At 39.8% G+C, this 24,522-nt stretch overlaps 1 protein-coding gene across 4 annotated transcripts in view; it reads right to left on the bottom strand.

Annotated features, from left to right (window-relative positions):
• Positions 1 to 24,522, bottom strand: part of LOC126281424 (DENN domain-containing protein Crag) — a 292,659-nt gene that overhangs the window by 185,947 nt on the left and 82,190 nt on the right. For all 4 annotated transcript variants that reach the window (XM_049980371.1, XM_049980368.1, XM_049980369.1 and 1 more), the window contains exons 11-15: positions 23,165 to 23,306; positions 11,007 to 11,152; positions 10,686 to 10,808; positions 7,434 to 7,636; positions 3,642 to 3,765 (exon numbers count right to left, since the gene is read on the bottom strand). In XM_049980371.1, the coding sequence (XP_049836328.1) occupies positions 3,642 to 3,765; positions 7,434 to 7,636; positions 10,686 to 10,808; positions 11,007 to 11,152; positions 23,165 to 23,306 (738 nt within the window). The remainder of the gene's footprint in view (positions 1 to 3,641; positions 3,766 to 7,433; positions 7,637 to 10,685; positions 10,809 to 11,006; positions 11,153 to 23,164; positions 23,307 to 24,522) is intronic.

Below are 24,522 nucleotides of genomic sequence, written 5' to 3'. Positions count from 1 at the left end.
TAGAAAACATCAACCACCCGTGCTGTAAAGGTCAAACATTATCGTCCATCAATACGAAGTCCTTGTCCGTAGCACTTCGCAACAACCACAAATGAGGTCCCAAGATCTTGTCACAATACCTGACAGCAGTTAAACCTAGTTGATTCACCCATACAATTTCACGAAGAGGGGTTCGAGTGTTCAACATAATCCCTGCCCACACTATTAGAGATCCTCCTCGATATCGGCTCATTCCACAATGTTTGGGTCACGAAATCGTGTTCCACATTCCATTCAGATGCAAACCCATTGAGAATCACTCTCCTGACTAAATCATGTCTCATCTGTGATGGCAACACTGGCTCACTGTTTGACTGCCCAGGTAGCATGTTGATGACTCCATTCTAGATATTTCCTCTGTGAAGACACATCAGAGGTAGACATACAGCAGGTCTCCAACAACAAAGGCCATTCTGCCACAGCCTTCTGCACACCATTTGCCTCGATACAACACATCCAGTGGATGCTGCGAATTCACATGCCAGTTGCTGTGCAGTACTAAGGTGGTACTGTCATGCCCTTACAGTCAAATAACGGTTCTCTCTTCTGAAGTCACAAGTGGTCGGCTTGGCCCTGGTCTTTGGGATACAGTTTTGCTCCATATACACTGTTGTCACATTTGAGAAACAACAGAATGATGCACACTAAGCTATCGAGCCGCATCAGTCTGCGACTGTCCCGCTTCTTTTCTATCTCTGGTCCTCCACAGCAGACATTCTGGTAGGCATCTGCTCTGTGCCACACTGCACTGTCTGTGACTGTGTTCACAAAGATTGTGGATGTGGGGCTACCCAGCAAATTACACCTTGTTTCATAGGTGTCCTGACATTATTGTTGGCATGGTTGTCCATTGACCGGAATACCATATTCTGTGCAGAATATGATCATATGGACATCTGGTTGACAGTTTGTATGATCGTATCATGAATTAAACACAGGATGGGAAAACAGCAGTTTGTTGCTGTAATTTTTGACACCAGTGTAGTTCCTGCACACTCCACCAGACAGTGCTCTTCTCTTCCTTCCACCTGTATGCTGCTATCCCTTCCCCTTTCCTGCTCCCTCCATACTGCTACTTCCATTCAACATGGCAGCTGATCTTCTGCTCTGAGCTGCCAGAGATTGCAGTCAAGTGTGTATGAACTGAGAATGAATGTGTATGTGTTTCCTTTTCTGAGGAAGGCTTTGGCGAAAAGTTAAGTGTGTAACAGTGTTTTCATTGTGCCTTTCTGCAAATCAATGTGTAATCTTTATGGTGAGTAGCAAACTATCTTCTTCCTCCCACTGTCAAGAATCGATTATAACAGAACTTAAATAATGTACAGCCAAACCATTAGAAAGAAAATAGTGGTATTTAAGATTGAAGTCGTGGAACAAGTTGAGGAGTTTTTGGATTTCATGCAGTTGAAGACAGTGAATAGATGGAAAGCAAAAGAAATAAACAGGTGAATAAAAGTCACTGAGTATTAAACACGATTTTCAAAAGAAAATTACTAACATTTCTGAAAACAAAATTTGCTGCAAGTGTTTATTAACAATTTTAAGCTATCACAGTGACAATGCTGTCAACACAGTGAGTGAAAATCATTTATGTTGGGAGGGGAGGCAGAATGAAGCAGACATTTACGGTATTGAGAGGGTTCAAATAAAAACTGTAGGGAGTAAGTGTAAAAGAGTTAGAACAATAAAGATAAGATAGACTGATGAAAATATTTTACAGTATTTATCTGCTATACAGCCATCCTGGATTTCTCAACACGCCAATACACAGGGTTTGTGTGATATATTGGAAAGATTCTCTTTCATACCATCTTACAATTATGTGAATGAAATAGGGTAAACGGAAAGTAAATGGATCCATCTAGAGAAATTATTTTTAAATGGAGCTACACTAATACAGAAAGTGATAAAAAGAAATTATTACAAGCAAAAATAATGACTCTTTTAACATAGGTGGTTAGGCTTAACTTATGGTAATGAATTTTATTCTCTCTTCTCTTCCCATCCATCTTACTATTCTATGATACACTCTTTCTCCACCTTAACAAGCACATGTTGCCTGTGAAACAGTTATAAAACATCTGACCAGCCCCACCCAAAAACTTTTTGTACAGAAGCAAATTACAGAATCTTTGAAACAAATGTTGTTTAGCTACCAGGGTAAAATTAATCAGCATCATTACCTTCCTTGAAAAATTTCTTTGTTATGAAGAGATAAACAGCAATGAGTCTTTTTTAAATAGCACCATATATGTTTTATTCAGTACTACACTTCCTCCATCAAAACCTATTCAAGATGTGTCACAAAACTTACTGACTCTCCTGTACTAGTTCACAGTGCAGGTAACCGGGCAAAGTAACTCATCCACTTGTTGCAGTTGACAGTAAACAAATGGAAATACAAGGAAAGTGCACAACTGTATCTCAGTTAACCATCCTAAGTTAAATGTCTGTGCTAGTGCAACATACACCAAATGGAAAAACGGTAGAAATGCTATTCATCTATGGAGCATGTAAGTTAACAGAACAGTAACTGCAATGTTTTATTTACAATACAGATACCCGTTGTTATTTGAATGATATATAGCGTACAGCTAAGGTAGCCTTCAATTAAGAACCGAATCGTTACAACATTGTGGTTGAAGGTAGCTGTAATGTAACTAAGGAAGAGGAACTCTACAGAGAAAACTATCCTGACAAGAACCCACCTTCAAAACAGATGTTTTATTCCAGATTGAGATTTTCACTCTGCAGCGGAGTGTGCACTGATATGCAACTTCCTGGCAGATTAAAACTGTGTGCCCAACCGAGACAAAAACTTGGCACCGGGCATGAGTCGTGCTTCGGTAGCTCAGATCGTAGAGCACTTGCCTGCGAAAGGCAAAGGTCCCGAGTTCGAGACTCGGTCGGGCACACAGTTTTAATCTGCCAGGAAGTTTCAGATGTTTTATTGCCTTTTGTGGTGTTTTTTACCCTGAGCACTTTAACTGTGTGTTTTCTAATACAGGAAGTGCAGGTGACTTTTGTGTTCTGTTTTTAATATAGTCATGTTTTTGTGGATGGTACACTGTGATATATTTTTGAACTGGTATTGAGGAGACAGACAGTGGTATATTGAATAAAAAATATAGAGTGCTATTTCAAGAAAGATGTACTGCTGTCCGTATCTTCATAATGAATGTAGTTACTAGAAAAGGCAACAATGCTGACTGATATCGCCCTGACAGCTAAACAACATTTGAGTGGTATACTTTTTATTTTGCTTCTAAGATACCCTGTATATAAAGTGAAATTCCAGTTCTGAGTTTATGAAACCATTACTGTCATCCACAGAAAAAAAATATTTGGAAGGTCACGATGGTGGGTGTAAGAGGCCAGAGAATGAGAAGTATCCACCTGGTTGGAATACGCAATAGACAGGTTCTTCTCATTCTGGGGTCTTAGTTCCCCCCTCCACACCCTCTTCTAACAATTCATCTTCTCTGAGTAACGAACCAACAGTCCCGAAAACTATGAACATACATTCACAATTTTTTATTGTTGACAAAGACTCTGAAGAATATGAAAGAGTTGCCTAGCAATTGCAAAAAGTTGTAACATACCTCATCCATAGGCTGCAACTTCATTTTCTGTATTTTTACTAAGACCTCATAAGCAGTACGTAGACAAGTAGCTGCTTTGCTTCGATACATCATAACATAGCTTGGTAGGTGTATGAACCAGATACTGTGGACAGAATGAAACTGTGAGGCCAAGCAATAGTAATACATGTTCACAATAAAAATAAACAGAAATCTGAGAATGTAGGCTCTCTCGGCATGTACTGTTGGTCAAAGCTCTTGCTCTCGGGTACCAACCAGGGAGGCAGTGTTAAAATACCACGACATTTCAATGAATGTCACACTCATAATCTTCTGGTGAAGTGTGAGATTAAGTGAGATATGCAGAAGCTGTTGAGATAAGCAGATACTGTATACTTACACCAGTAGTGTGGTGCCCTCCACCTGGCTACAGGTGGCCATGTAGTGTCTGGTTGACAGCTGTGTAGGGCTGTGAGGCTGCAGTGGTAGGGGCAGTGGGCCCTCCACTCAAATTTCTCTGCGAGCATTCTGGATGTGTCTTGCAAGTTGAATGGGTTTGTCACATTATTGTCTTATTGCTGCTAAGGCTGGATTCAATGGACATTTAGTTGGTGTTCTTCATCTCTGTTGACAAGATTGTTGTGAACCCATATTTCAATGGCTTCCTTCGTGACATTGTCCCAAGAGGCAACTGTTCGGCAAAGCACCTTGGTATTCTGGAAGTCGAGGTGTGGTCTTCCTTGTGTGGTATTTCTGAGTTTTCTGTCTGCCCCAGGTGCACAAGCCTGATGTGCTCTTCATAGCCTTTCGAAATACAGCATTGTGTTTGCCAAGTGATGGTGTATACTCTTGCTACATTCACTTTTAATAGGTCTTTTGCAGAGGCCAGCAACTCTTTCAACTTCAGTAGTGGTTGGAAGATGGTTTTTAGAGTGTACATCACCTGTGATAAAGAAAACCTTCTCAACCAACTACAGCACCTGAAGGAAGTATTCTGCAAAAATGGGTACAAAGAAGGGCAAATTAATAGGGTATTCAAAAAGAGATAAGATGCTGGAAACTGGGAAGAAGAAGAAGAACAAGACAAGAGGTATGCTTGCCTTCTGCACCTGGGTTACTCTCAAGAAGTTGCAAGACTATTAAAAAAATCCAACATGCAAACTGTCTTCTGATAACCAATGAAGATGAAAGAGCATCTAGGCTCTGTGAAAACTTATTAAAATGATTGTACCAGGAATTTATAGCATCATCTGTGATGTGGCCAACAGTACATCAAGAAAACACAGCACTGTATTTGGAAATGTTGCAACGAGCAAATCAGGCATGTGCCCCTGGGACAGACAGAAAAATCACTGATAGCAGAGCATATCTTCAAGGAAGACCACACCTTGACTTCCAGAACACCAAGGTGCTCTGCTGAGCAACCAGCCATTGAGAAAGCATCATAAAGTAATCCATTGAAATACGGTTCATGACATTTTGTCAACAGAGATGAAGGATATCAGCTTAGTGCAACTTGGCATCTGGGATTAGCTGCAATATGATAAGAGTGCAACCAGTACCATCCAACTGCAAGACACAACCAGAATGACCACACAGAGATGCAAATGGAGCACCTACTAGCCCCATCACTGCAACCTCAACCCCTTCCTGCCTGGGGTCCAGAGAGCACACAGCCACCTACAGCTAGGGGGAGGAGGAGGGGGGGGGGGGGGGGGGAGGCGGGAGGACACTTGACCCTATAATCACGGCATCCACATATCTTGACACTTTGCCAGAAGATGACGAGGATGACACTCATTGAAATGTTGCAGTACTTTAACAATGACACTGGCTAGAAACCTGAGAGCTTTTCACCAAACAGAAAATAGTTGTACATTCAAAACATATATCATTTTTTTAGGATTTTGTATTAGTATTCCTTTTTCAATACACATACTTTTTTCATCAGCTATATAATGATAACAGAGAAAAAAATTCGCACATATATTAAAAACATAATGCTGATTATAACAGTGATTAACCTGACATGGTCCTTATGCCCTCACCTTCCTCCAACCTTTTACCTGATGTATCTAGTCAAATTTAAGGGGACTTACGAAACTTTTTTTAAAATTTCTAAGTATGATTCCATCCATAATGCATATCTTAAGATACATTTGTCTAGTGGACTGTGAAAGATACCGTATGTAGATATAGGGTGAGTCAGGAGGAAAGATACATGTTTCGAGGGGTTTATTAGTGATTCTGAACAAAGTGCAGATGTTAAGTCCACTATATGGTGAGGTGAAACCTATCCCTTTCATAATACTATCATTCCATCCTAGATTTTCCACTGTTTGATTCTGAACAAAAAACTTCATGTGGACATCTGATCTATTTCAAATGATCCCTACGACAGAACACAATTAATATCACTTTTATTCATTTTTCATGAATAATTCTAAAATCACACCCTCTAGCGAAAATGTGTTACATAACAAAATTAAACTACACTAAATTTCCTACAAGAAAAGTTCAGTTCTTTTTTCTCTAGTATTAATAGTTCGTATGAAGGAAGAATACTGAAATTTTCACACAACGTGAATGAGCTGAAGTTTAGGTTACAGGTTCAGTGATGCTTCAAACAACAAGGCGTCAACACATGCGAAAAAAAAGACCACAGCTTGGAAGTTTGTGTGACCTTTAAGGTGGGTTTATGATGTTACACTGGAACCAAATTTCATCACAATTCTACCCAATGCCACCATGGACATGTCACATGACAGGAAGGTCATAACAGTCCGACTTACACACATTTCACCAATTATTTTGCTGCTTCTGTGATGGGGGTCACAACAGCAACACAAAGCTCTGAAATTGCGCAGTTTTCTCATGGGTGGTCAAGGGGAACATTTCAGACACACAGAAGCTCAAAATTGACACAGAAATGCCTCAGGGGGGTGACATAACGCGTGCCAATTAGACCACTGCTTCCCTTGGGGTGTCGATTCCCAAATACTTGCAGTAAGATTAGCAACAGAACACTGTTCAACACTGCTGCCATACTGTGAGCTTTCAGTCCTACTCTAAGGACATTGTGAGGTTTTGACCACATTGAACATTATCTGACTCCTTTGGGATGTTGTGAGAGTGCAGTTTTTGCTCTGGTATAAAAGGCATAAACGCTAGGCACTGTTAAAAACCATTTAATAAAATCTGAATATGATCCAAAGCAGTGAAGGGGTTTCATGCTTTTTCAGCACTTTTGTTTCATGCCCTCCTGTGGTGTGTGTGTGTGTGTGTGTGTGTGTGTGTGTGTGTGTGTGTGCAGGCGCACACACGCTACATTATCACACCCATGATTAAAATTGCACTGGGCCCATCTAAGACCTCCCCACCTCCCCCCGTTCAGCAACAGCCTTGGTGCCACTGCCTTATCTTTGTTGAACCCTTTAAAAATATACCTTTCAGAAACTTCGATACAAATTTAGTCTCCCGGTTGCTCTAGAACATGGAGGTAGGAAAATTTCCTAACTCCTGTGCAGTGGAATAAGAGACAATTACAAGTTTTTGAAAAAGTGACCCTCTAATTCTGTTGCACAGTGTATAATGATTAACGGACTAGTTAAAAAATTTGCTTATTTACAACTGTTAATATACATTTTATTACTTTTATATTTCTAACTAATCTGCTGCAAAAGAAGCCTCTCTGAGCTTGATATGCCTGATCGAAAATGCCAGCACATTACTTTATAAATGCAAAGCTAGTATCAGTCCACCATACCAGTATTACTGACTGGCACCTTTAAATGATAACAAGATTAAACATACCTGAAGCATGTTCCCAGAAGGTACTTAGCCCAGTGCTCAGGAGAAGAAGAATATTTTCTTGCCAATTTTTGTGACAACTTAATTTCATGCTTTGTTCTCCGAGCCATTGGACTTCCTGGAGCACCTCCACTTAGACGATGTGCTGCATTTAGAAAACCTTTAACATCCTTTTGTTTGAAGAGTAAAGGATTCAAATTGAAGCCCTGTTGACAACAGAAAATTAATGATGTTTGGAAAATGAACCACAAAACTATGTGAATTGTATAAAAATACAACCTCGGGATAGGTGAGATACTGAGTGTCGATAGGTACATAAACAAGATTGAAAACTTTGCTACGTTTCTAGGTTATGTATTCTTTTAGAGCTAATTAAGCACAGAAGACAAACACACACATCTGCATGGCTACACCATTTTGGTTGAGAACTATGAACTTGCAATGCAGCTTGAATAGAGTGAGTAGTTTTAACTGTTGGAGTGGACTATGGAAGATAGGAGGGGTAGAAGAGGAGAAGGGACAGTTGGAGGGAAGAGTAACTGGTGGCTATGAGAGAGAGACCAAGGCAGGTAGGAATTTAACAGGTAGGCCACCCACAATTAGCAGCTAACATTGGTCAGTGCCCCTGATGTCACTGAGGAGACTGCAGCACTGGGGACTCCAGTTCTGTATTGCAGTGTGCACTAAACTTGATGATGTTTCTGGGTTATTTCTTGTACCAATTGTAAACAGTTGCATTTTCTAGCTCTGGTACATTTTAAAACAACTACTGTTTGAATCAGTCAAGCTGGAAGTGCTAAATAGTAAGATGATTAAGAATAAAATGGCACTGCTCAAATTAGCAGAATGTTGCAGAAACAGGTTTACCACCCCATAGGGTTGTGTACATCTACCTAGTAAAATAAATGCCAACAACAACATAAATACCATTTCCATAACAGTAAAATTTCAAATCAGATATTCTGTGAGAAGGCATGGGATGGGGCGGGGCACTTAAACAATAGTAGTGCAAGGTGTTTTATCTGTAATACTAAAATAGAGACAGTCCACAGAACGTTTCTTCTTGCTGCATTCCTCTTAACAGCCACCCTTTTCTGTCAGCTCTCCTGTCTAAATGCCTTATCCAAATAAATTTCTTGTCCCCACATACAAGAAAATGACCTTCTCTGTTAATTTTGTCAAACTGTGAATGTATCCTACTTTCCTTGTGAAAAGTGGTGAAAATATGGTTGAACTCTAGCAATATAGTCAGCCACTGAGGTGCTGGATCTCCTTTAATAATCACAGTAATCCAGATTAAAACTGTGTGCTGGACCGAGACTCAAACTGGGACCTTTGCCTTTAAGGTCCCAGTTTGAGTCTCGGTCCGCGCACAGTTTTAATGTGCCAGGAAGTTTCATATCAGCTCACACTCTGCTGCAGAGTGAAAATCTCACACAGTAATCAAGTCTTTAACAGCAATTTCTTTTACAGCAGACTGACACTGCTGTATCAAAACTTTTCATACAGTCTCTTGTAGATCAGTTTGTTTCTGAAACAGAAGACACTAAACACAAAGCAAAACTCTACGTTTAAATATGCATTCATTCAAGGGGATCCTACCACCATGGTACTGTCCAACCAGCACCAAATCTTATAATGGTTGACACTGAAATAACCACTCTAAGTAATGGAAAACAATAAGAATTACTCAAACTGCACAAGGTATCAAAACTTATTTAAATCCCCACTAGATTTTATATTAAACATTTTGTGTTAGCAGAAGAGCCAACACCATGTTACGATTGGAGGCCAAAATGCACGCGTTTCAGCTCATGCGGACTGGCGTGAGGAGGGAAGAACTATACTGAAGTGAGGTCTGGAACATAAGAAGGAATGAAAATTCAGAAAGCGGACATAATTAGTTTGATACTTAACTTTAATCCATTAATGATGAACGTCGCTCTTGACGGTACATGATTCACAATTCTTGAAGATAGTAATTATAGTGACTGAATATGGCACCTTGCTAGGTAGTAGCAAATAACGGAGCTGAAGGCTATGCTAAACTGTCGTATTGCAAATGAGAGCGTATGTAGACAGTGAACCATTGCTAGCAAAGTTGGCTGTACAACTGGGGCGATTGCTAGGGAGTCTCTCTAGACTAGACCTGCTGAGTGGCGGCACTCAGTCTGCAATCACTGATAGTGGCAACACGCGGGTCCGACGAATACTAATGGACCGCGGCCGATTTAAAGGCTACCAACTAGCAAGTGTGGTGTCTAGCGGCGACACCACAAAATATTGTCCAGAATTAATACCTTTCCTAGTGCATATCAGGGTAAAGAAATGGATACAATTGAATTTCAAACCAAATCGCCAATGCTCATTTTTTACAGAATCCTACAGCATATTCTAATGTTTATGATTGTTACAAATTGACACATACTGTTAGAACGAGTTAGTGGATCACATATTGTTAGGAGGGGTCAGTGGGTCAGTGTAGTTGATAGAAAGGTGTAACAGATGCTTGGGGATTGAACTGAGAAATTCTGTTGGGTAAATGTAAAGAAATCGTTTTTCAGGAAGAATGAGAACTTTGTCGCATCCATATAGGTAATTTCATCGTAGGGATGTTGAGGGAGGTTGTGGAATGCATCATGGATTGTACAGAATTACTGATTATTTTTAGGTGTAACGTATTCATAAACAATGTTATCACCATGGTTTAACCAAAATCCCTTGTAAATTAATGGAAGGTATTACTTTCTTGCCATTTTTAGTATTTACAAAGAAAACTAAATAAGGAATGCCCTCTCAGGGACTGTACAACATGCATGAAATAATAAATACAATATATTGAAGGGTCCTTTAGTGTGACTTAAAAAAATCATGTTACTAAAATACCTTTCTTTTACCTTGAGTATTCTATATTATCAATACAATGTCACATACACAAGAAATATACAACCATTTTATAGACATAATATATCTTTGAAAGGGGAAATAATACATTACAATATTACTTGGCAATGTGTAAAGCGATCGTGGTCTTCAACATCAATATGATAACCATCAGGAATGTTATAAAATGATATTGATCTCAATGTATTTCTGTAAAATTCTCAGTCTCTTCCAGATTGTTGCTGCTAAGCTTTGGCTAAAACACTTATTTCTGCTCAAGAGTGAGACATATCCTATTTTTTTTAATCTATGGCACATGAAATAAGGACACAGAACATATACAGAGTTAATAAATATCAAAATAACACAGACCTCATATGAATATGTCACTCCTGGTGATAATCCAGTTGGCTCTGGTGGTGGAATGAACACAGTGCGTTCACTATGTTGAGACTCATCCATTTCTAAGAGGCGACACTCACCATCATCATCAACCTAAAACAACCAAAAACAGGCGTGAAACAGATGGTACATTCATTATTTCAGCATGCTCTGTGGTTCCCATAATCAATGAGAAACTACAGGGATGCTCTTAGAAAATACATTGATAGACAAAAATCATGGTAACACAGAATGAAAACATATGTGAACAAGCAAATACACCATTAATAGTAATACAATAACAAAAGTCACCTTCTCTGTACATTCATCAAAAAATGCCCAACTTGCATCCATATCCGAAACGAATGAGCGCTCTTCTATAAACCGTATGAACATCTGGGTTTTCATCACATAGGTGAAAAATTTATGATTATTCTTATCTCTGGAGCGAAGGAAGCCTTTAAAAAGAAAACAATTATTTCAGATAAAAACAAGATAATAAAATTTCTGAAATATGTATACAATTTAACTTTATGAAAATTTGCCTGCCCACCACAAAAATTGCACATTTGATTAAGTAACTTGCTGCATTTATTTACTGTAGAGGCCTGTTCAAAAAATTCTGGAACCATGTCCACAAAATTTTTCTGTGCTTACCCTTCACTTATTGTGTATGGTCTCCTTCGAAATACACTCCTCCACAACTGATACACCACTCCCAACACCATTTCTTCTTCTGGAAGCAGTCTTGGTACACCACTTGCTGGATTGCATGAAGTGCCGTCTGCAAATATTCTTTTATCTGATCTATCATTGCAAATTGTCATCCTTTCAATGGGGGTTTCAACTTTGAAAATAAACAACAAAAAGTTCATAGAGGCCAGACCTGGAGAGTACGGAGATGAGGCAGCACAGTGACTTCATTTTTGTGCAACAGTCATGTACAATGGGGAAGAATGTGTGGGTGTATTGTTATGATACAAGAGCCATGAACTGTCGCACAACATTTCATGCGATTTCCTTCTCACATTTTCTAGCAGGCATTGTAACACGTTCCAATAGTACTATCCGTTAACAGTTTGTCCCTGTGGCACGAATTCTTGTTGAGCTAATCCTTCAAAGTCAAAGAAAATTATCAGCTTGGCTTTGGCATTTGGCCTGACGTGATGAGATTTTTTTGGTCTTGGAGAAACTTTCCCAACCCACTGTGAAGATAGAGCCTTGGCCTCAACATCATATACATAGACTTATGTCTCATCACCATAGATTGCAATGCCTTTCTGGTCTTGGCTCATGAGCCTTGGGATGAACTTGGCAGCAACACAATGCATTCCAAGGTGCTGTCTCTGGATTCATGACATGATCCAACTGGAATGCTATATTTTCCTGCAACCTCTCTGACAGTCAGTCTTCAATTGGCAGGCATAATTTCATTGAGATTCCAGACATGAGCATTAACGATAGATTTTAAGGGGACCTTGAATGAGGGTCATCTTTAACTTCTGTTCGGTCATTCTGAAACCATGTAAACCTTGCATAAGATCGATTACAGGTTAACCACTCATCACTGTAGGCTTCCTACACCATTTGGTGTATCTCTGTAAAGGCTTTCTCAAGTTTCATGCAAAATTTAATGCAGATGTGTTGCTCCTCTAACTCTGTCATCTCAAAATTTGCTAACTGTGTGACACAGCTCTCTACTCAATACAGCACTGAACAATAAACAGACATACAACAATGAAACTTTCTGCAGTTAAACATTAAATACAGGCATGTCCATGGATGCCAACTGCACTTCACTCCAACACGCCATTGTTGTGAAATTACAAATGTTCTGGAATTTATTGGACAGACCTCATTCACAGTAATATGAGAGTTGGCACCAGCAGCGTGTAGCTGCTTGGGCAGCATTAGAAAGGCTGCTAAATGAACTTCTAAAACAGGAGAAGCACTACTTACTTCCACTGAAGATTCACCTCATATTAATAACTACTACTCAGTGAAGCAGTCACGACAGGGGGGCTAGCTGATGAAACTTCTTAATGTTAAATTACTGTTCAAGTTTTTTAAACTGTTTAATTAGTGTGTATTTTGTAAAACAAATAAATAATATAAGTACACAAACACAATTTGTTTTTATCAAACTAATATGTGAATTATAATTTGTGCTTCTCATGATGTAAATGTGCACTGTGTGCTTTGTATACGTCAGATACGTCAGAAATTTACATCATAGTTACAATAATTTTTAAACTAATAAAGAATAATATATGAGTAAAATGGTATTTATATATAAGTAAATGATATATATTATTATCAGTCCACCCTACATGAATTCATCTATTTCTGTAGTGGTGCTTCATACAGATTTATTTTCAGTGGAACTAACTTCATTTGTATTAACGTGGTCCCTTTTAATAAGCTACACACTTTCATTTGAGGGGCCTGGGCATACAGATTAAGATGATGGATACAAAGCATAAAGTTTTTTTTCGTTTCTGTTGACATGTATATGAACAAAATGATTTTCCTCAATCAATTCATATCTGGTGTAAAAAAAGATGATAATTTCATAGCTATATAGTGATTGGAGCGTTAATAGTTGTGGGGTTTTAAATAATGGATGATACAGTTATTTGTTATCCACAGTGCACATATTCTGAATGACTTTTTTTGGTATGTTTAGTACTCATATTATGTTAGCATAATTTCCCCAAAAAACAATACTACATTAAAAAAAAATTTTAAGTACCTTCTATATGTGACTTTTTGTGTGACCATGTTAGTTGCAGTTGATCTTATTTGCATGAAAAATGCAAAGTTGCTTTATTTGTTTGCTGGGTACTTTTGTCTGCCTGTCTAAATTCAGTCCTATGAATTTCTTCTATGTCTTCATTGTTGTGAATAGTATTTGATTATTTGGTTCCGAATTGTACCATGTGTGTTTTAAACGTGTTCACATCCAACGAATTTAACTAAAACACATTTTTGTGTGCTGTTGTGAATACTAAGCACCGATTCGGGAATTTTTTTTGCGTCTCAGTTTTCAACTAACACATAAGCATTGCCTGCAATAAACTGATAAGAAACCAATATTTATTAGTACTGTTTGCATTTTGATTATATGGTTCTGAATTGCATCATGTGTGTTTTAGATGTGTTCACATCCAACGAATTTAATTGAAACCATTTTTCTGAGCTGTTGTGAATACTGAGCACTGATACAGGAAACTTTTGTGCATCTCAATTTTCAACTAACACATAAGCATTGCCTGCAAAAAAAGATAAGAAACTGATATTTACTAGTAATTCATCCAGAATAGAAGCAGGACTGGTCTAGTATGGAAGCTTAAGGGTGCCCTGAGATAATGTCCTACAGCCTGAACAATAATTTGTGCAGTTTAAAGTAAAGGTTTCTCTTTGCTTTTTATTGCATAATATGTTGGTGTGCTGGCATACTTCTACTTGAGGTGAGCAGACAGTCTGCAACCAGTGTTCGGTGAAGTAGGTTATGTCACAAAGGACAGTATTACAATGTTTGAATAAAAGACCATACAAATGCATAATGTTGAACAAATATTATTGCAGTAGCAACACTACCACTAACTGAGAGAATTAATCTTAATGTACAGGAAATTTTGATGTAATGTAACATATAGATACGTTACTGTACCATATGTTCTGTAATTCTGCTGCTTGATAACTCAAGGACATACGATCGACTTTTGTAAGTGGAGGCAATAAAAGCATGTAACACTTCAACAATTTCATATTAATTTTCAAGATTATTATGATATTGCTAAATTCCCAGATAGCTTGGGGCACTCCAAGAACCCAAAGTCACTGGATTAGAAGATGGGAGGACTTTATACAGATGAAGTCAGCTGAGTGGTCTGTAAGCAACAGAGCAGAATGTTTAAAATGCATCTGGAATTTGGATAAGATCCCCACAACATGGATTATCAACCAGTCTATATACTTACAATAACAGTTGTAAAACTGGGCAAGGAGGTAAATGTTATACCCTGTTGTGTCATTGACTCACTTGTGATTAATTATGCAGTATCTTGTAGTTTGCAACAAGAGCCACAGTGTGATGACATGGCCGAAATATAGCTATGTTATTACATTTTTCAACTGTGCTACTTTGTCAAAAACCGATAATATTCATTCATGTACATCCAACCCAAATCAGATACTTTGCTGCCAATGTATGCCACAATAGTTACATAACATGTCCACAGCTGTAATATTTATTTCTGTACACCTATCCCTTATCATTTACTTTGCTTTCAATGTATACCACAATATTTACATAACATCACTGCAGGAACACTTTATAACAAACTGGCTGCTCATTTGTTTATCTTAATTTTAATAAGTTCTTTGTTAATATAAAGAGTAAGTAATTGAACAACAGTAATTTGTAAACTCCTACTGTCACATATATGTATATATCAAAATATCTGCGAGAGTGAAAGTCTTTGGCATTGTTATTGTTGCATTATCGCCATCTTTGTATATACACTTCCATGTGTTGAAACTTCTTGATGTGTAAGATTATGTGTATTCACGCATGTAAAAAAAAAAAAAAAAAAGGGCATCATACAGCCATCACTGTTGCATGATCACAAGCAGTCAGCACTGGAATATAACAGCGTGGATTTTTCAACTAAGTTACCAAAAACATCTTTACTTTAATAATTTGTTTACATCATTTAAAATCACTGTGAGGCAAAATTACACTTGAAAAGACACTGTCTATCTTGTTTCATTTGTAGGGCACCACCACCCCAAAGTAATTTCATCATTTGGGAAAACAAAACGCCAAAGCTAACGGTAAAATGTATCACAACATGAACCAGTTGTCTGAAGATGAACCTGTCAGTTTGAAACCAATAATGGCGCTATTTAAATAAACAGCCCTGCAGAAAGTGGCTGGTTGCTGTTGTCTTCTTTGTTAAGAGTCAACCTGTATTTTTAAACTAGTTTAACTGTCTTTTTAAATAAGACTGACTGCTGCAATTACCACTACCATTACCATACTGCCCTGTGGTCATTTGTTGTTTACAGGTTTGAAACAGACGTAGATGTATGGGACTTGGGTTACTGTGTGTTGACATTTGTTGTCAGCCATTACAGGAAACAGATGGTGCTGCAGATGTGGTCTCATGGGCCCTACACAGAGACTAACATCATCTCTAGGGAAATTCCAGTTTCATACTTCTACACCTGGTATACTGGGGGGGGGGGGGGGGGGGGGGGTCAGTATGCCTTGTGTGTACCTACATTTCTCCAGAATCAGAAATGATCTTCTCCAAGGTCAGCTTATGTCACTTTTTCCATTCTTCTACAAATAATTAGGGTCAGTATTTTACAACCATGACTTATTAAACTACAGACTGGTAATATTCATAACTGTCAGCACCTGCTTTCTTTGGAATTAGAATTATTACATTCTTCTTGAAGTCTGAGGGTATTTTGTCTGTTACACATATCTTGCACACCAGGTGAATAGTTCTGCCATGGCTAGCTCTCCCTAGGATATCAGTGCTTCTGATGCAATGTTGTCTACTCCAGAGACCGTGTTTTGACTTAGGTCCTTCAATGCTCTGTCAAATTCTTCTTGCAGTATCTCATCTTTGTCTACGTCCTCTTCAGTTTCTATAATATTACCTTCAAGTTCATCTACCTAGTATAAACCCTCTATATAGTCCTTCCACCTATCCCTTCTTTGCTTAGTACTGGCGTTCCATCTGAGATTTTGATACTCATAGAGCTGTTTCTCTTTTCTCCAAAGGCATCTTAAGTTTTCCTATAGGCAGCATCTATCTTTACCAGCAGCATCTATCTCTCCCCTAGTGATGTTTCTATATCCTTATGTTTGTCCTACAGCCATTTCTGTTTAACCATTTTGCACTTCCTGATGATCTTATCTTTTAGGTGTTTGCTTTCAACAGATTTATTTACTGCATTTTTATATTTTCTTCTTTCATCAATTAAATTCAATATGTCTTGGAATCTTTGTTTTTAATATATTTTCTTTCTATTTTATTTACAAATTCAATATGTCTTGTGATATCCTAGGAATTCTACCTGGGACTGTCTTTTTACCTATTTTATCCTCTGCTGCCATCACTATTTCATCTCTCAAAGCTACTATTCATACTCTACTGTATTCCTTTCACTGTTTCAGTACATTGTTGCCTAATTATCCCTTTGAAACTTGCAACAATGATTCTTTCAACTTATCCAGGTCCCATCTCCATCATTTCCTACCTTTTTGCAATGTCTTCAGTTTTAATCCTTGCTACCCTCCCTGTTTTCCTTTCCCTGTTGCTTCATAAACTGGGTTGTGAGTAGCTAAATCCACTTTCCCTTCTTCCCTTTCTTTCCCCTCTCTCCTCCCTGATGAGGGAACATTTTTTCCGAAAGCTAGGTACTTAAATTTTTGGTTGTTTCTTGTGTTTCTATCGGCTGTACTGAGCTGAGGTAAGGTAAGTACTGGCCAGCCCCTCTATCTCTTTGTTAGTAATTGTTTCACATCTTTATATGAGTTTTTCCATTATTAAGGAATTACAAATGCAGATAAGCTACTACAAACAGCATAGTGAACGCATTAATGTAGCCAAATAGGCAGGATGCCAACACCTACCACAGCAGTATAAATTTTTATGCCAACTTGCTCTCAGGCTTGTCTGACATTTGGCATTACTGACATTTGGCATTACTCCCAAAGGCCTCACACTTAAAGTTCCCATCTCTGGCTGCAATCCTTCTTTCCATCAGTCCTTATACCAGTTCCAAACAGCACAATCCATAGCCCTCACCCGCCTAATCCTTCACCTATACATCGACTCGGCCAATGAACACACCCGTCAACTCCTATCCCAAATCAAAGTCCTCAATCTTTCCTCTCCCACATCCACACCGGCTGTACATAGCATCCTCCTACAGGCCAACCGCAAATTAGAACAACATGCCACCCTCCACCTCAAAAAACTATCCAATCTCCTGGTTTCCCACCTCCGGAAAGGCAACTCACTCACCCTCCACAACCTTTCCAACAAACCTCAACCTCCTCTCATTGCACACAGACCCAGTCTCTCCCATCTACTCAATCTCCCACTTCCAGCTCCACTCCCCCCAACACCTCACAATTCTAGTCAACACAATCTGGAACCACAACACCCCAATTCAGTAGTTAACCTTTCCTCCAAACCCCTCTCCCAATCCGAAACCTCTGTCCTATCCAAAGGCCTCACCTTCAGCCCCACTCCCAGGTTCAACCAAACTGCCCTTGTCAAAGATTTACTGTCCTACACCCGTAGTCTCTGCTGGAAATATCACTTTGCCACGAAGAAAAACAATCCTGATCCCACTCCTAATGATCTAACTCCCCAAGACACTATCTAAATTGAACCCTACCTGCAACAGTTCCGTCCTCCATCACAGCGGGACCCACTTCCTCTTCCTCAAAATCACCATCTCCAAACCTTCCAGGAATTTCTCACTTCCAGCCTTGCCTCTCAATCTTTCTTGAAAAACCTTAATCCTACTCCCAACATCACCACAGCCGAAGCCCAGGCTATCCGTGATCTGAAAGCTAACCGATCCATCATCATTCTTCCGGCTGACAAGGGTTCCATGACCGTGGTACTTGATCGTCGGGAGTATGTGGCTGAGGGACTGCGTCAGCTTTCAGACAACTCTACATACAAAGTTTGCCAAGGTAATCCCATTCCTGATGTGCAGGCGGAGCTTCAAGGAATCCTCAGAACCTTAGGCCCCCTACAAAACCTTTCACCTGACTCCATCAAACTCCTCACCCCACCGACACCTCGCACTCCTACCTTCTACCTACTTCCTAAAATTCACAAACCCAATCATCCTGGCCGCCCCATTGTAGCTGGTTACCAAGCCCCCACAGAACGTATCTCTGCCTACGTAGATCAACACCTTCAACCCATTACATGCAGTCTCCCATCCTTCATCAAAGACACCAACCAGTTTCTCGAACGCCTGGAATCCGTACCCAGTCTGTTACCCCTGGAAACCATCCTTGTAACCATTGATGCCACTTCCCTATACACGAATATCCCGCACGTCCAGGGCCTCGCTGCAATGGAGCACTTCCTCTCAAGCCGATCACCTGCCACCCTACCTAAAACCTCTTTCCTCGTCACCTTAGCCAGCTTCATCCTGACCCACAACTTCTTCACTTTTGAAGGCCAGACATACCAACAATTAAAGGGAACAGCCATGGGTACCAGGATGGCCCCCTCGTATGCCAACCTATTTATGGGTCGCTTAGAGGAAGCCTTCTTGGTTACCCAAGCCTGCCAACCCAAAGTTTGGTACAGATTTATTGATGACATCTTCATGATCTGGACTCACAGTGAAGAACAACTCCAGAATTTCCTCTCCAACCTCAACTCCTTTGGTTCCATCAGATTCACCTGGTCCTACTCCAAATCCCATGCCACTTTCCTAGACGTTGACCTCCATCTGTCCAATGGCCAGCTGCACACATCCGTCCACATCAAACCCACCAACAAGCAACAGTACCTCCATTATGACAGCTGCCACCCATTCCATATCAAACGGTCCCTTCCCTACAGCCTAGGCCTTCGTGGCAAACGAATCTGCTCCAGTCCTGAATCCCTCGACCATTACACCAACAACCTGAAAACAGCTTTCGCATCCCGCAACTACCCTCCCAACCTGGTACAGAAGCAGATAACCAGAGCCACTTCCTCATCCCCTCAAACCCAGAACCTCTCACAGAAGAACCCCAAAAGTGCCCCACTTGTGACAGAATACTTCCCGGGACTGGATCAGACCTTGAATGTGGCTCTCCAGCAGGGATACGACTTCCTAAAATCCTGCCCCGAAATGAGATCCATCCTTCATGAAATCCTTCCCACTCCACCAAGAGTGTCTTTCCGCCGTCCACCTAACCTTCGTAACCTCTTGGTTCATCCCTATGAAATACCCAAACCACCTTCCCTACCCTCTGGCTCCTACCCTTGCAACCGCCCCCGGTGTAAAACCTGTCCTATGCACCCTCCCACCACCACCTACTCCAGTCCTGTAACCCGGAAGGTTTACACGATCAAAGGGAGAGCCACGTGTGAAAGCACCCACGTGATTTACCAACTGACCTGCCTGCACTGTGACGCTTTCTATGTGGGAATGGCCAGCAACAAACTGTCCATTTGCATGAATGGACACAGGCTGACAGTGTTTGTTGGTAATGAGGATCACCCTGTGGCTAAACATGCCTTGATGCACGGCCAGCACATCTTGGCACAGTGTTACACCGTCCGAGTTATCTGGATACTTCCCACCAACACCAACCTATCCGAACTCCGGAGATGGGAACTCGCCCTTCAGTATATCCTCTCTTCTCGATATCCGCCAGGCCTCAACCTCCGCTAATTTCAAGTTGCCGCCGCTCATACCTCACCTGTCTTTCAACAACTACTTTGCCTCTGTACTTCCGCCTCGACTGACATCTCTGCCCTTACTCTTTGCCTTTAAATATGTCTGCTTGTGTCTGTGTATGTGCGGTATGTGCGGATGGATATGTGTGTGTGTGTGTGTGTGTGTGTGTGTGTGTGTGTGCACCAGTGTACACCTGTCCTTTTTTTCCCCTAAGGGAAGTCTTTCCGCTCCCGGGATTGGAATGACTCCTTACCCTCTCCCTTAAAACCCACATCCTTTCGTCTTTCCCTCTCCTTCCTGAAGAAGCAACCATCGGTTGCGAAAGCTATTAATTCTGTGTGTGTGTTTGTGTGTTTTGTTCATGTGCCTGTCTGCCGGGGCTTTCCCGCTTGGTAAGTCTTGGAATCTTTGTTTTTATTAGATTCAAGTAAATATGATATTACCTAATCAAAGTTCGTCAAACATTTTGCTGCACGAAAAATAGAAATGTCGTTGTCTAATACTGAAAAAGCTGTTAATACTGGTGTGGATTCTCGATCTGATTATGTCTATTTTGTCACTGTGTGCTGGATAAAACAAATTAGGCCTTTCTAATATTGCAGCAACTGTAACACACACGAAATAAACGAAACTGTTTTGGCAATAATAATCATTTTTATAATATGACAGAATATAATTCACAAAGTACCAATACCTATTTGGCCTACTACAAGCAAAAAGCTTTACATTGGGAAATAGTTTCATATTTCATTCATACACTCCAGTTTATCATGGATTAGACCGAAAAGTAGAAGAACTAAATTTTTGTATAAATCTTGAATTGTCATATTCTTCCATAATTTGTGTGATGTCCCCGTTTCTTCTCCTTACTCGTTCTAACAAACAGTCTGGTTATCAATAATTCTGTAACTATTCCTACCACTGTCAAAGCTCATTCTACGGTTAACTTTACTAACCCTGCCACAATCACCGGTTTAGTTAACCAGCAATTATTCTCCAGTTAGCTGTTACTACGTGTTCGTACAACGCGTCTTCCGCGCTACTCTCGGAATGGAAATTAAGCGGCTGCCACCCGGGGACTACCATAGGCCCTGTCTAGTGTAGCAATCTGGCCAAAAATTTTCTGTAAAAATTTAACTTTCTTGGATACACCGAGAAGATAATGCATAATCTTTCTTATCTGTTATTCCTGTTAGTCATTTATTTCCACTCTGGTAGTCTGAATCTATGGATTTCACTAGTAATTATAACATTGCTGAACATTCGCAAACCGAATCAACTACATAAACAAGCACCAGTTGGCATTCAACAGTTCGACTTTATTCCACTCAGCTCGTATAGCCCCGTTCCGTTTTGTCTGCAGGAAAGTTTATTTCTAGATGTGACGAGGATTCCCCTAGCAGAGACGTCATGTACATTATGCACACGCATTCAAAAATCAACATATAATTCATTCAGAAATCAGCTTAGAGTGTGTTCAAAAACCAGCAGAGGTGCGTTTCAAAATAGACCCACGTGTGCTGGATGCTAGGTGCTTTGTGAAACAAGGTTTTTTCCCATGAATTTGCCCCCTCCCCCCAAAATTGCCGGCCGGTTCAGATACCCCGGTTTGCCCTCACCCCCCACTTGATGTGGGCCTGCTGCGCTTGCGTGAATCTGGCAACTTGGGCGCGCCAGTAAAATTCTTCCGAGTAGCGTGTGGCTGGTTGCTGCTACTGCTGCCAGCCAACAGCCACATTTCTGCAGCCACAAGTGGGAAAAGGAACTACTCATACGAGACTGAACTGCGAGCGTGCATGAGCCCACTCACAACTGATTAAATGAGTCTAATATAAACAGTGGTGGCGTCACGCTCATTGGAGGCAATTTGTTGCTATGAAGCATTGCATAGCCTTTCGAAAGCCTTTGGCACATTTTGCTGTTTGCAGATGCCTGTACGGGTACTGTGTTTTTTATATGGTGCATTTCCTTTGAAATTTAAGTTTAATTTTATTTTTTTTCCTCTCGTTCATGCTTTAATGCTGCAGTATTATTCTGCAGTAGCTGGACACAGTAATATCCTTTGTTAGAGTATCGGTTCTTAGCAATCAAAATTACAAAAATTTAACTGAAAACTAAAACAACAAAAAATTCCCGGGATTCTAAAAAATTACCGACTTTTTCCTGGTTTTCTCCCGGATGAAAAAATTCCCACATTTTTCCCGGACCTCCTGATTGTCCCAGGTCATATACACCCCGTAACTACGTTCTGAAACCTGGACAAGGAGGAAAAGTCTAAATGAAAACTATTTTTGTGTCTTGTACGGCTATGGTATTCTATTTATAGTAGAATGTTGTTATTATTAATTCAGTTCCAATTGATTTTTATCATCAGCAACAAAAGCCAATAAAGAGTAAATGTAATGAGATTGAGGGTAAGAATTCCAAGGTCCTTAAAAAGGCTTCGGCAAGATGTAAAGTTAGTTACTATACATGATATTCTTAATGCTTACATCTGCTGAACACATACTTTATTTATTTTAAGTGCACTGCCTCACACAATAATTCCATAAGGTAACAGGGAATGAAAATGCGCAAAATAAGACAACACAACAGGAGATGCATCTAAAGGCATGCCATGCTGGACTGAAATTGATCAGTTAATTCAAGTGCTGACTCATTTCTTATATTCAATGTGCCCCTAGGAGTTTTGCACACAATGTTTCATTTAGAGTATGGCCATTATGTCCACTTATGATGCTAACAGGTCATGTTTGCTTGCTTGAAATTGCATAATACGAATCTTTGTGAGATCAAGGCATAAACTATTTGCTGTGAACTATTTGTGGCCTATTCAACTATCATCAGAGGTGTGTCTGCTAAAGCTGAGTTTGGGCCCTCAATTAGTATGCTTTCAACATCAGCAAACATTACAGTTTTTGAACTATCATCTAAATTCACTGGAAGGTCATTTATGTAGGTTAGAAATTAAGAGCAAATTTTTAATGATGTTACAAATGCCACCTGATTTGTAATTATGTTACCTTGTAGGTCAAATAATGAATTAGGGTCAGTGGTTCCCACAGTTGGTGCTTTGGTAATTGGCAACAAATATGAACGATATCCCTTCAGTATTGTTGCCATAAAACGTAGAAATGCTTCTTGAATTTCCAGCTCTAGTGTTTGCTGAAACAAAAGGCAAAGGGTTATTGTCTCCCTATGTGTCACACATTTAAAGATACCAATAATATGAATTTTTCTAAAGGTACTTATTCCTACTTCTCAATTTCAAGTGCTAGTTCAGCAACTGATGAATATGCTGTAAAGATTAAGGAAAATACAAGAAATATATTATGTACAAAATCTGTTCAAAAAATTCCGGTACATTTGTAATTTCATGCCAACGGTGTGTTGGAGCGAAATGCAGTTGGCATCCCTGAACACGCCTGTGTTTAATGTGTAACTACTACAAGTTTCATTGTTGTATATCTGTTAGTTATTGTTCAGTACTGTATTGAGTAGAACATTGTGTCACACAGTTTGCAAATTTCAAGGTGGCAGAGTTAGAGGAGCAACATCTCAGCATTAAGTTTTGCACGAAACTTTAGAAAACCTTTACAGAGACATACTAAATGATGCAGGAAGCCTATCATGATGAATGGTTAAGCTGTGCTAGATGTTATGAATGATTTACATGGTTTCAAAATGGCTGGATGCCCTTTGACGTCTACAGATGACGCTCATGTCACGAATGTCAACATAATTAAGTGTTCCAATTGAAGACTGACTGTCCAAGAGATTGCAGAAGAACGTAACATTTCAGATGGATCATGTCATGAAGTCGTGATACAGCATCTTGGAATGAATCATGTTGCCAACAAGTTTGTGCCACAGCTCATGAGTCAAGGCCAGAAAGACCTTTGACTAGCAATCAGTGAAAAGTTTTTGGATAACACAAATGAGAACCAGATGTTCCTTAAGAGAAATGGTGATGAGACGTGAGTCTACAGTTAGGATGTGACCGAGGTTCTACCTTCACAATGAGTCGGGAAAGGTTCTCCAAGACAAAAGCTCATCAGGTCAGAGCAAATGTCAAACCCACACTGATAGTTTTCTTTGATGCTGAAGGATAAGTTCATCATGAATTCAGGCCACAGGGACAAATTGTTAATTAATGGTACTATCAAGATGTGTTGTGATGCCTGTTAGAAAACGTGAGAAGAAAATGTCTTGTAATGTGGTGAGATAGTTCATGGCTCTTGCATCATGATAACACACCCGCACATTCATCCATTCATCCCTGTTGGTGTGTGACTATTGCACGCACACACGGGGTGCGCATGCACGCGCGGGCGCACAAGACGAAAATTTACAATGATAGATTAGATAAAAGAAAATTCAC

Source organism: Schistocerca gregaria, chromosome 7 (assembly GCF_023897955.1).
Source record: "Schistocerca gregaria isolate iqSchGreg1 chromosome 7, iqSchGreg1.2, whole genome shotgun sequence".
Lineage (NCBI taxonomy): Eukaryota > Metazoa > Arthropoda > Insecta > Orthoptera > Acrididae > Schistocerca > Schistocerca gregaria.
This window is presented reverse-complemented; position numbering and strand designations above follow the sequence as displayed.